Here is an 8760-nt window from a genome sequence, read left to right as displayed (position 1 = left end):
AGGGCGGCGGTCACGGGGCGGATGGTGGCGCTCCCGCCCCCGCCCCGACCCTTCGCCCCCCGCCCCGTTACCTTCCCCCACGCTTCCTCCGCCGCGGCACCGGGCGGCTCCGCCATCTTCCCCCGCCCCGGTCACGTGGGAGCCGCGGGGGACGCCGGGAAGCGCCGCCCTCCCGACCGCGAGGGGGCGCCACGTGGGGACAACGGGAACAACGGGAACAACGGGACCAACGGGACACAAACAGCACGGACACCGGGAAACTGCGACCGCCCTTTAACCGCCGCTCGGCTGCGGGATCACGGCGCGGAACCGGCAGCGCCCGCCGTGCCGAGCACGGGCCGTACCCGCCCGGTCGGGGCCGCGGCGCTTCCGGTCCGTCCCGGCGCGTTGTGCGGCTCCGTTCGCTCCGTTCGCTCCGTTCGCTCCCGGTCCCGGCTCCTCTCGGTCCCGTTGCGGTTCAGCTGCTCGTTGCGGTGGCCGCGCGGTGGATGCGGCGCTGCAGCAGCTCCCACGCCTTCTCCACCTGACAACGGGCACCGTCAGCAGCTTCGTGCGGGGCTCGGCGCCGTTACACCGGCCCGTTACAGCGGCCCGTTCTCACCTGTTTGTGGGTGACGTCGGGCTCCCACGCGGTGCTCAGCACAACATGCGCCTCCCGCACCCGCTGCCCGTCGCTCATCTGACTCCGCAGCCGGTCACGCGCCGCCTCCTCGCTCAGCCCGTCCCGGCTCACGATGCGTTTCAGCGCCTGCGGGACCAGCACGGGACGGGGGGTCACGGCGATCACGGGGGTCACGGCGATCACGGGGATCACGGCGATCACGGGGGTCACGGGGATCACGGGGGTCACGGGGGGTCACGGGGATCACGGGGCGGCCGAGGGGAGTCACCCACCTCGTCCTCGGGGATGATGGCCGCCCACACCTCGTGCACCATCTCCTGCCATCCGGCCTCCAGCAGCACGGCGGCATCCAGCACCATCACGGCTTTTCCTACGGAACGAGGCCGTTCCTGGTCACCGGGCGGACACAGGCAGCGCCGGCAGCGCCCACTACAATCAGAGCCACCCGGTACCTTGAGCTCCTGCCTCCCTGATCTGCTCCCTGACCATCCGCGCGATCTCCGGCCACACGATGTCTGTGAGGTTCTTCAGCCGCTCCTGGAAAGGAACCGCAGCGGAGTCAGGGTCCTCCCAGAGGTTGGTCCACGAGGGGGCCACAGCTGGAGGAGCAACAGCAGCTGCTGCCTGGATGTGGATCCTGCACAGCCGCTGATTTACTGTGTGCTACTGCACAGGGACGTGGCATCAGCTCAAAGGGCTGGAAATCAAAGCGCCAGCACAGAGTTCTCTGCTCATGAGGTTAAATATTGACATTCCCTGTGCTGCTCGTACCTGGTTTCCAAACACTTTTGCCCCGAGGATCTTCCTGTTGATCGTCCCGTCTTTGTTCAAGATTTCTGCAAGACAGAGGGAGGTGATTTGGGAGCAGAAAGAATCCAACTCACCTGCACAGCGTGTCCCGGCACAGCGCCGGTGCCGCAGCACACCCAGCCCCACCTGCCCCAAACGCAGCCACCACTTGCCCGTGGGCCGGGCTGCCGGGCAGGTACACAGCGTGGCCCAGTGCATCAGCATCGATGATGAACGCTCCCATCTGCCCCAGGCGGCGGGCGATCGAGGTCTTCCCGCTCCCGCTGCCCCCGGTCAGACCGATGATGTAGGGGCGGGGGGGCAGCGTGGGGCTGTCCTGGGGAAGGAAGGGTCAGACGGGCGGTGGTCCCGCAGCTCCCAGCCCCCGGCAGCTCCCCCTACCCGTGGGGGCCGCAGCAACGTGCCGAGCAGCCGCTGTCGCAGGCTGGAGGAGCTGATCTTCTCCTCCTCACTGAGGCTGTGTTGGGGATCCTCCATCAGCTCGATCTCAAAGAGCTCCAGTGCGGCGAGGCCCTGCCGGGAGGGGACACCACTGAGCCCCCCAGATGTAACCACGGGGCCCAGAGGTCTCAGATCCTCCAGTTACGTTCTCGATCCTCTTCTTGTTCACGGCCTCCCCTCCCTTGCGTGTCTCCTCGCTGACCACGATGCAGCGCAGCTCCGGGTCGGTGATTGCGGGGCCGTAGGGGTCGCCCAGAGGCACGATGTCGTACAGCACCGAGGGCTGCACATCTGCCAGGAACTCCCGCAGTTTGGCCACCCGCAGCTCGTAGGGCTCGATCAGCTCCCGCAGGACTTTGTCTGCAGCAGCACCGCGACGGAACAGTGAGAGCAGCAGAGCAAACGGTTCTATGGTAGGAACCCTCCAGCAGTGCCCCACCACCATCCTGCCCACAGGGCCCTGGACTGTGCAGGACAGCAGCTGCAGGACCTGGGCTGTCCCTGTGATCAGTGCCCGCCACCGGTGCTGACCCACATCCCTCCTGCCAGCAGCCCCCGAGCGCTCTGAGCTACCCGGACACTGTCCCATACCCCGGCCCAGGGGCGGCCCTCAGCCCCCACCGCCGTCCCGTCCCGTTCCCCGCTGCCCCCCGGCCCCGCTTCCCGCAGCACTCACGGCGCAGCAGTTCCCCGTCGGCCACCCCGACCAGCAGCCTCCGCCGTGCCAGCAGGCAGCAGGCGCTGAGCAGCAGCCGGTGGGCGCCGTGCAGCCGATCGAAGGTGCCGCCGACCACCACGTCGGAGTAGACGGGCAGCTCCGCGCCGGGGCCGTCGTGCGGCGCCTCGGGTCCGTCCGAGCCGCTGAGCAGCACCGCGGGCAGCTCGGCCGGGCAGCCGTAGGCGGCGGCGGCCAATTCCCGCAGCGCCACCCGGACCGGCCCCGCGTCGCCGGCTCCGCCGTCCGCGAGCAGCACGCGGGGCGGCCGCGCCAGCCGGTGTCCGTGGCCCAGCAGGACCCGCACGTCCAGCTCCCGGTGCGACGCCGCCGCCGCGTAGAGCGCGGACAAAGCGCGGAGCAGAGCGGGGGCGCGCGGGGGGGCGGCGGGGCGCGGCGCGGGGCCGTCCAGGCGCAGCCCCGGCTGCAGGTGCACGTAGAGCGGCCCCGTCACCAGCCCCGCCGCCTCCGCCAGCGCCGCCGCCGCCCGACGCGGCAACGAGCCCAGCGGGGCCGTCAGCACCAACAGCCCCGACGGGAACGGCGCCATCGCCCCGCCGGAAGATCGCACCGACCCCGGACGCGTCACGGTCCCGCCCCCCGCCCCGCCCCCGCCGGGCTCCGCGGCCTGGAGCTGCGCGGCAACGTGGGGGCTGCGGGCGGGGGGAGGATCGCGGGGCGCCGCGACCGGTAGCGCCCGTTCAACGGCTCCGATACTATCCCCCCCCCCCCCCAGCTCCGGTGCCGCCCCCCCGTGCACAATCCCCCGTCCCTCACAAAGAGGCCGAACCGGAGCCGCGGACACGGGGTTTTATTGCCGGGCCGTCCCGGGGCCGCGCTCACGGCTGCTCCTCGGCGGCTTCACCGGGGCCGAAGACGAAGTCGTGCATGGCCCGCACGTAGTCGGTGCCGTCGGGTCCGCCGGGTCTCAGCCGCGACAGCGGGGCCGGGATCCGCGCGGCGACGCAGCGCAGGGGCGGTACCGGGGCGGCGATGGCGTCCACGAACACCTGCAGCGGCACCGCTCAGCGCTCAGCGCCCGCCCCGCAGCCCCGCAGCCCCGCAGCCCCGCAGCCCCGCCGACCTGCAGCACGTCGTCCACCCGCTGCGCGCTGTGCGGGAGCAGCCGCGCGAGGTGCCGCAGGTACCGCCGGTACAACCGCTGCGTCTCGGCGTCCAGCGCCCGCAGCTCGGGCCCGTCCGGGTCGGCGCGTCGCGCGTTGTCCATGAAGTCGGTTCGCACGGGGCCGCACTCCACCAGCGTCACGCTGCGGGAAAGCGGCCCCCGCTGCGCTCACGCCCCATCGCGGGCCCCGCACCTCACCCCGCACCTCACCCCACACCGCACCCCACGGCGCTCACTGGACGTTGAAGGGCTGCAGAACGATGGCCAGGCTCTCGCACAGCCCCTCCAGCGCGAACTTGCTGGCGCAGTACACGGCGTTGAAGGGCAGCCCTGGGGCAGAGCAGCGTTTGAAGCCGCGTCTCTCCCCACCTTGCAGCCCACCTTGCAGCCCCCGCCCACCTTGCAGCCCCCCGACGCTGCTGGACACGAGGATGCGCCCGGCCCGGCGGCGCTTCATGGCGGGCAGGAAGGCCTGAATGGTGCGTGCGGTGCCGAAGACGTTCACGTCGAACACCGCTCTCATGGCCTGATCCGAGCACATCTCCAGGGGCGCCATCAGACCCACCCCCGCGTTGCACACTGTGGGGCACGGTGCTGGTCAGCGGGTGTCGGTACCCCCAGCACCGTTTGAATACGGGGACGTGAGAACCCAACCCCGCTCCTCCGCTCCGTGCCCCAGCACACCCACCCGTCCCCATAATGGCCCCATTCCCAGCCGTGCCCTGCAGGTGCCGTCGGGTGGGGGTGGCCGTACCCAGCACATCCAGGTGCTGCCCCTGCAGGCAGCGCACGGCGGCAGCCAGTGAGTGCGGGTCGGTGACGTCCAACTGCAGCAGCTCCAGCGTGTCGGGGCTGCGCCCCCCCAGGCGCTGCAGCAGCCGCTCGCCCTTGGCCAGGTCCCGCATAGTGGCGAACACTGTGGACAGAGCGTGGCCGTGCTGCACCTGCAGCGCTGGGACCCCCACCCACAGCGTCACCCCTTTACCTTTAAACCTGCGGGCAGCGTCGGCCGCCAACCGCGCGGCCAGCCCCAGCCCGATGCCCGAGGAGCAGCCGGTGATCAGCACCCTGGTCTTCTCCACGGGCACCGCGGTTCTCTCCATGGCGGACGGTGCTGGACTCGGGGCCGGATGGTTTTTAAAGGCTGGGCTCTGTCCCACCCACCCACCGTGTTGTGTCTGCCCGCTTATCTCAAGGCCCTCCACCTGCAGCTGAGTTGATAAGAACCCCGCACTGCTGCCACAATCCCCCCAGCCCTGCACCAGCCCGGGACGGCCCCGAGCTGCCCCACAACCCGTGGTGCTTTTTCCCTGTGCACCACGTTCCCACTTTGTGGGTCAGGAGTTGCTCCCGTCAGCTCATTAGAAACAAGCTGTGCTGGAGAGACACACACAGAGCAGCCCAACGGCACCGAGCAGCCAGGGCTTTAATGGCCCCTCGTGCTGGGAAGAAAAGGCAGAGAAAACCCCGCCATGGGGAGCCTGGCAGAGCTTCGTTCGGTACAAAGGCACTGTGTGTGTTGGGGCTGCCCCTGGAGCACCACGGTCCTCCCAAGGCTGCCCCAGGGTCCCATATTTCGCCGCTCCAGCCCCTGCCCGGGTACTGCCCAGCTTCCAATGGGGCAGCAGAGCCCAACTCCTGCACCTCCCCGCTCTGTGGGCAGCCCAGCTCAGGGCAGGCCGGGTGCTGGCAGGACCAAGCAGGTCTCCGGGCTGCAGCAGCCCCTGGGGTGATTCCCACCCTCTGTGATGCCGTCAGCTCCTGCTGCTGCTCAGCGCCTTCATTCTGGTGTCGCAGGGATGCAGCACTCAGGCGTGGAGCTGGGGGGGCTCTGAGCAGCACAACCCGCATCACGGGGGCCCGTCCCGGCCGTGCTGTGCGGCACCGGGGTGGTACTTGAGGAAGATCTTCCTGGCAATCTCCAGCGTGTCGCCCACGGGCGTCGCAGGGTAACGCTTCTCATTGTAGACGAAGCCCCTCTCCACTTGGAAGACGGCCTGGTTGAACTGCTCCTGGTGGAAGGGGCTGCCCGTGTTCAGACACTCCACCAGCAGCGAGACGAAAAGGCTCCAGCGCACCCCGTAATAATCCAGCACCAGCCCCGACAGCTGCTTGTTGGCGTAGTCCAGGATGTTCCCGCTGGGTCCCCACAGCGTCACCTGGTTGCGGGCGTTGAGCTCGTACTGCTGGGCCTCGCGCTCGCTGGTGGCTCTGCTGCGGGCGTCCTGCAGCACTCGGCCCAGCAGGAAGAGGCGCTGGGAGCCCAGCAGCGCGTCCAGCTCCGGCAGCAGGTCGTACAGCAACACGCCGCCGGCCGCCAGCAGCTCGGGCAGCGCGCGGCGCTGGAAGGAGTCGCGGATGCGCTGGTAGAAATCGCCCACCAGCTGCTGCAGCGCCTGCCGCGTCACATCGGCCACGTCGTAGCGGAAGGCCGGGCTGGAGCCCAGCGCGGGGCCGGCGCTCAGCAGCAGCCTCCAGGCCTCGTAGACGTCGCTGGCGTTGTACCAGAGCTGCGTGTCCATGTGCAGGGATGGGCGGCGCACCAAGGGGCTGCGGTTGTGGTTGACGCAGGCGCCGGTGCAGTTGTAGACGCTGCGCAGCAGCAGCTGCCACGCGGCGCTGGCGGCGGCGTTGGGGGCCCCGTAGCGGCGCTGTGCGTAGCGGGACACCCACAGCGGGAGGTCCAGGGGCTCGTGGCTCCAGCCCAGCTCGTTCATCAGCTCGTACACCACGTCGTTCTGCTCGATGCCCTCGGGCACCAGCCCCGTGCCCACCATGGTGGAGTTGGGGAAGCGCCGCGCCACGAAAGGGCCGTGATTGATGGCCTCCACTGCGCCAAAGAGGCCGTGGTTGCCGCCGAAGTTGTGCAGCATGCACCAGATGAAGGGCTGCCCGTAGAAGGACTCGGTCCACTCATAGACGGGTTTGGACTCGGCAAAGAGATCGAGGACGATCATGCGGCCCAGCGGCACCGCACGCAGAACCGCCTGCACCTGCGGGGGCTGCCAGAAGGTCGGCTGGTGCTGGAAGAGCCACCCCTGCATCAGCCACCGCGCGTCGGGATCCGCTGCGGGCAGAGGGCAAAGTGAGCACAGCGGGCACGGCCCCAGCACAGCTCAGTGGGGATGCGGGGCCTCAATCGAGCACAGAGCAGCCCCACAGCGACCCACCTCCCGTCATGGCCCTGAAGACGGCGCTGCTGATGCCCGCCAGGTAAGCGGGGTCGGAGGACGGCGGGCTCATCTCGTTGAAGGTGTCGGCGCTGTAGATGTGGTCGGTGCCAAACTCCTTGATCAGCTCCTTCAGGAAGAGTGTCCCGATCACCTGGAACATGGGCTCCTCGGGGGACAGCAGGTAGGAACAGGACAGAGTGCAGTCAAAGTGGCTCCAGTTCCCCAGGCGGGTGGCGTTGATGCGCGGGAAGACCCTGAGTGGAGACAGGGATGGAGATGGGGATGGAGATGGGGATGGGGATGGAGATGGAGATGGGGATGGGGATGGAGATGGGCAGAGGGACGAGGCCGGGGGGCCACGTGGGAGGAATATGGGCAGGGCACTGAACAGCGCGGAGCTGTGACTCGGAGCAGCCGCCCACAGCGGCTCTTACCGCAGGATCCCCGGCGGCACGTGGCCCGTGAAGGCCGGCAGCACCGTCAGCATCCCCAGCGACCGCATCCGCTCCACGATCCTGTACTGGGGGCACAGAGCAGGGGGGGATCCCGCGTCCCGCACCGGCCGGCAGAGCCCGGGGCAGGATCCCCCCGGGGCAGGACGATCCCCCCGGTACCTGCAGGTAAAGCTGCTGGAGGTGCCACGCGCGTGGCAGCGGCCCGGCCCAGCCGTGCAGGTTCCCCATCCGGTTCCACGCCAGGAACGCGGGTCCCGTGAAATGGGCGTCGATGTCGCTCTGGTTCAGCCCCATGGCTCGGTACACCTGCACGGCTCCGGGTCAGCCCCGCTGCGGTTCGGCCCGTCCCGTCCCGTCCCCCCGCACCCACCCGCTGCCAAATCGCCTCCTGCCCCGCGAACGCGGGCGCCACGTTGATGCCGCTCAGCGCCATCCAGTCGATCTCTCGCTCCCATCGCTCCCAGCCCCACCACGGGAACGAGTAACTGTGCGCACACACGTTCTGGTAGAACCGGAACCTGGGGGGGCGGATCCGTGAGCGCTTCGTGCTGCAACGACGGGACCGAGACGGGGACGGGGGGAACAGACCGAGAACCGGGAGGGGCCGGAGCCGCACGGAGCCCACGATCCCCCCGGTTCCGGTTCCGGTCCCGGTTCCGGTTCCGGTCCCGGTACCTGTTGGGGGTCGTGACGCGGATCTCGGTGCGTATCCGCGGCAGCGGGTCGGGCAGGTTGAGCTGCAGCGCGGACCAGGACACGTGGCAGCCGCACGAATCGCGCAGGTACCGGTACAGCCCCGCGGCCGCCGCGACGCCGCTGGAGCCCGTGACCGACACGGACACGGCGCCGCCGGGCGGGGAGCGCAGCCGGTACGTGTCGGGTCCGCCCGGGGACAGCGCCGAGTCCACGAACAGCGACACGGCGGCGGCCCGGGAGCCCAACAGCCGCCGCGACAGCGCCCGAACCGCCGCCTCCTGCCGAGCGTCACCCGCCGGGACCCGCAGCTCCGCGGGAAGCGCCGCCAGAACCGACACCGGCAGAACCGACACCGACACCAGAACCGGCATCAGAACCGACAACAGCACCGACACCGGCAGCGCCGCCATCGCCGCCGCCCGCGGCCACACCGCCATGTCCGCGTCGGGCCGCGCCGAGCTCCGCCAATCAGCGCCGCCGTAGGAGGGAGCGGGGCCAAAGGGAGCCAATCAGCGACGAGGGGCGGGACGGAGCGACTGGGTGGGGCAGGGAGGGGGCGCGGCCACGGGAGCGGGGCGCGATGAAATTCCCACAGCGGCCGGAAGGGGGCGATGCAGGAACGGGGGAACGGCGGGAACCGGGAACGGGAACCGGGAACGGGAAGGAACGGGACGGGAACGGCCGCAGCTCAGCACCCAACGCAGCACACGCAGGACCCGTCA

General features: G+C 70.0%; 3 protein-coding genes across 6 annotated transcripts; all 3 read right to left on the bottom strand.

The window, feature by feature from the left end:
* Positions 1 to 257: 257 nt before the first annotated feature.
* On the bottom strand, positions 258 to 3175 carry LOC107325150 (bifunctional coenzyme A synthase-like). Of its 3 annotated transcripts, none has more exons than XM_032440878.1 (9): positions 2550 to 3175; positions 2019 to 2233; positions 1814 to 1945; positions 1559 to 1748; positions 1394 to 1458; positions 1075 to 1159; positions 895 to 992; positions 602 to 748; positions 258 to 546 (listed from the first exon to the last, which is right to left on the bottom strand). In XM_032440878.1, the coding sequence occupies exons 1-9, from the start codon at positions 3136 to 3138 to the stop codon at positions 274 to 276; spliced, it is 1794 nt and encodes a 597-aa protein (XP_032296769.1). In that variant the 5' UTR covers positions 3139 to 3175; the 3' UTR covers positions 258 to 273. The 3 variants fall into 3 exon arrangements, with proteins under 3 accessions (XP_032296769.1, XP_032296770.1, XP_015741199.1); XM_032440879.1 differs by having other exon boundaries at positions 353 to 517; positions 2550 to 3173; XM_015885713.2 differs by having other exon boundaries at positions 353 to 523; positions 2550 to 3172.
* Positions 3176 to 3382: 207 nt separating this feature from the next.
* LOC107325152 (estradiol 17-beta-dehydrogenase 1-like) lies at positions 3383 to 5004 on the bottom strand. Of its 2 annotated transcripts, XM_015885716.1 has the most exons (6): positions 4700 to 5004; positions 4469 to 4630; positions 4114 to 4293; positions 3951 to 4044; positions 3673 to 3856; positions 3383 to 3598 (listed from the first exon to the last, which is right to left on the bottom strand). In XM_015885716.1, the coding sequence occupies exons 1-6, from the start codon at positions 4815 to 4817 to the stop codon at positions 3428 to 3430; spliced, it is 909 nt and encodes a 302-aa protein (XP_015741202.1). In that variant the 5' UTR covers positions 4818 to 5004; the 3' UTR covers positions 3383 to 3427. The 2 variants fall into 2 exon arrangements, with proteins under 2 accessions (XP_015741202.1, XP_015741204.1); XM_015885718.1 differs by lacking the exon at positions 4114 to 4293.
* Positions 5005 to 5120: 116 nt separating this feature from the next.
* LOC107325149 (alpha-N-acetylglucosaminidase) lies at positions 5121 to 8689 on the bottom strand. The gene is made up of 6 exons (XM_015885712.2): positions 8018 to 8689; positions 7713 to 7860; positions 7502 to 7648; positions 7322 to 7407; positions 6885 to 7141; positions 5121 to 6781 (listed from the first exon to the last, which is right to left on the bottom strand). The coding sequence occupies exons 1-6, from the start codon at positions 8473 to 8475 to the stop codon at positions 5565 to 5567; spliced, it is 2313 nt and encodes a 770-aa protein (XP_015741198.1). The 5' UTR covers positions 8476 to 8689; the 3' UTR covers positions 5121 to 5564.
* Between the last annotated feature and the right edge of the window lie 71 nt (positions 8690 to 8760).

Source organism: Coturnix japonica, chromosome 27, assembly GCF_001577835.2.
Source record: "Coturnix japonica isolate 7356 chromosome 27, Coturnix japonica 2.1, whole genome shotgun sequence".
NCBI classification, from domain to species: domain Eukaryota; kingdom Metazoa; phylum Chordata; class Aves; order Galliformes; family Phasianidae; genus Coturnix; species Coturnix japonica.
This window is presented reverse-complemented; position numbering and strand designations above follow the sequence as displayed.

Bases quoted from the DNA above. Each gene is read 5' to 3' on its own strand.
- LOC107325150 (XM_032440878.1), bottom strand. From the start codon at position 3,138: ATGGCGCCGTTCCCGTCGGGGCTGTTGGTGCTGACGGCCCCGCTGGGC. The intron at 1,459-1,558 runs GTGGGGCTGGGT...TCTGTCTTGCAG, and splicing joins GGTGGCTGCGTTTGGGGCAG to AAATCTTGAACAAAGACGGG. The intron at 1,160-1,393 runs GTACGAGCAGCA...GTTCCTTTCCAG, and splicing joins CAAAAGTGTTTGGAAACCAG to GAGCGGCTGAAGAACCTCAC.
- LOC107325152 (XM_015885716.1), bottom strand. From the start codon at position 4,817: ATGGAGAGAACCGCGGTGCCCGTGGAGAAGACCAGGGTGCTGATCACC. The intron at 4,631-4,699 runs GTAAAGGGGTGA...CTCTGTCCACAG, and splicing joins CGCTGCCCGCAGGTTTAAAG to TGTTCGCCACTATGCGGGAC. The intron at 3,599-3,672 runs GTCGGCGGGGCT...GTGCCGCTGCAG, and splicing joins GGGTGGACGACGTGCTGCAG to GTGTTCGTGGACGCCATCGC.
- LOC107325149 (XM_015885712.2), bottom strand. From the start codon at position 8,475: ATGGCGGTGTGGCCGCGGGCGGCGGCGATGGCGGCGCTGCCGGTGTCG. The intron at 7,861-8,017 runs GTACCGGGACCG...CCGCCCCCCCAG, and splicing joins CGCGTCACGACCCCCAACAG to GTTCCGGTTCTACCAGAACG. The intron at 7,408-7,501 runs GTACCGGGGGGA...CTGTGCCCCCAG, and splicing joins TCCAGCAGCTTTACCTGCAG to TACAGGATCGTGGAGCGGAT.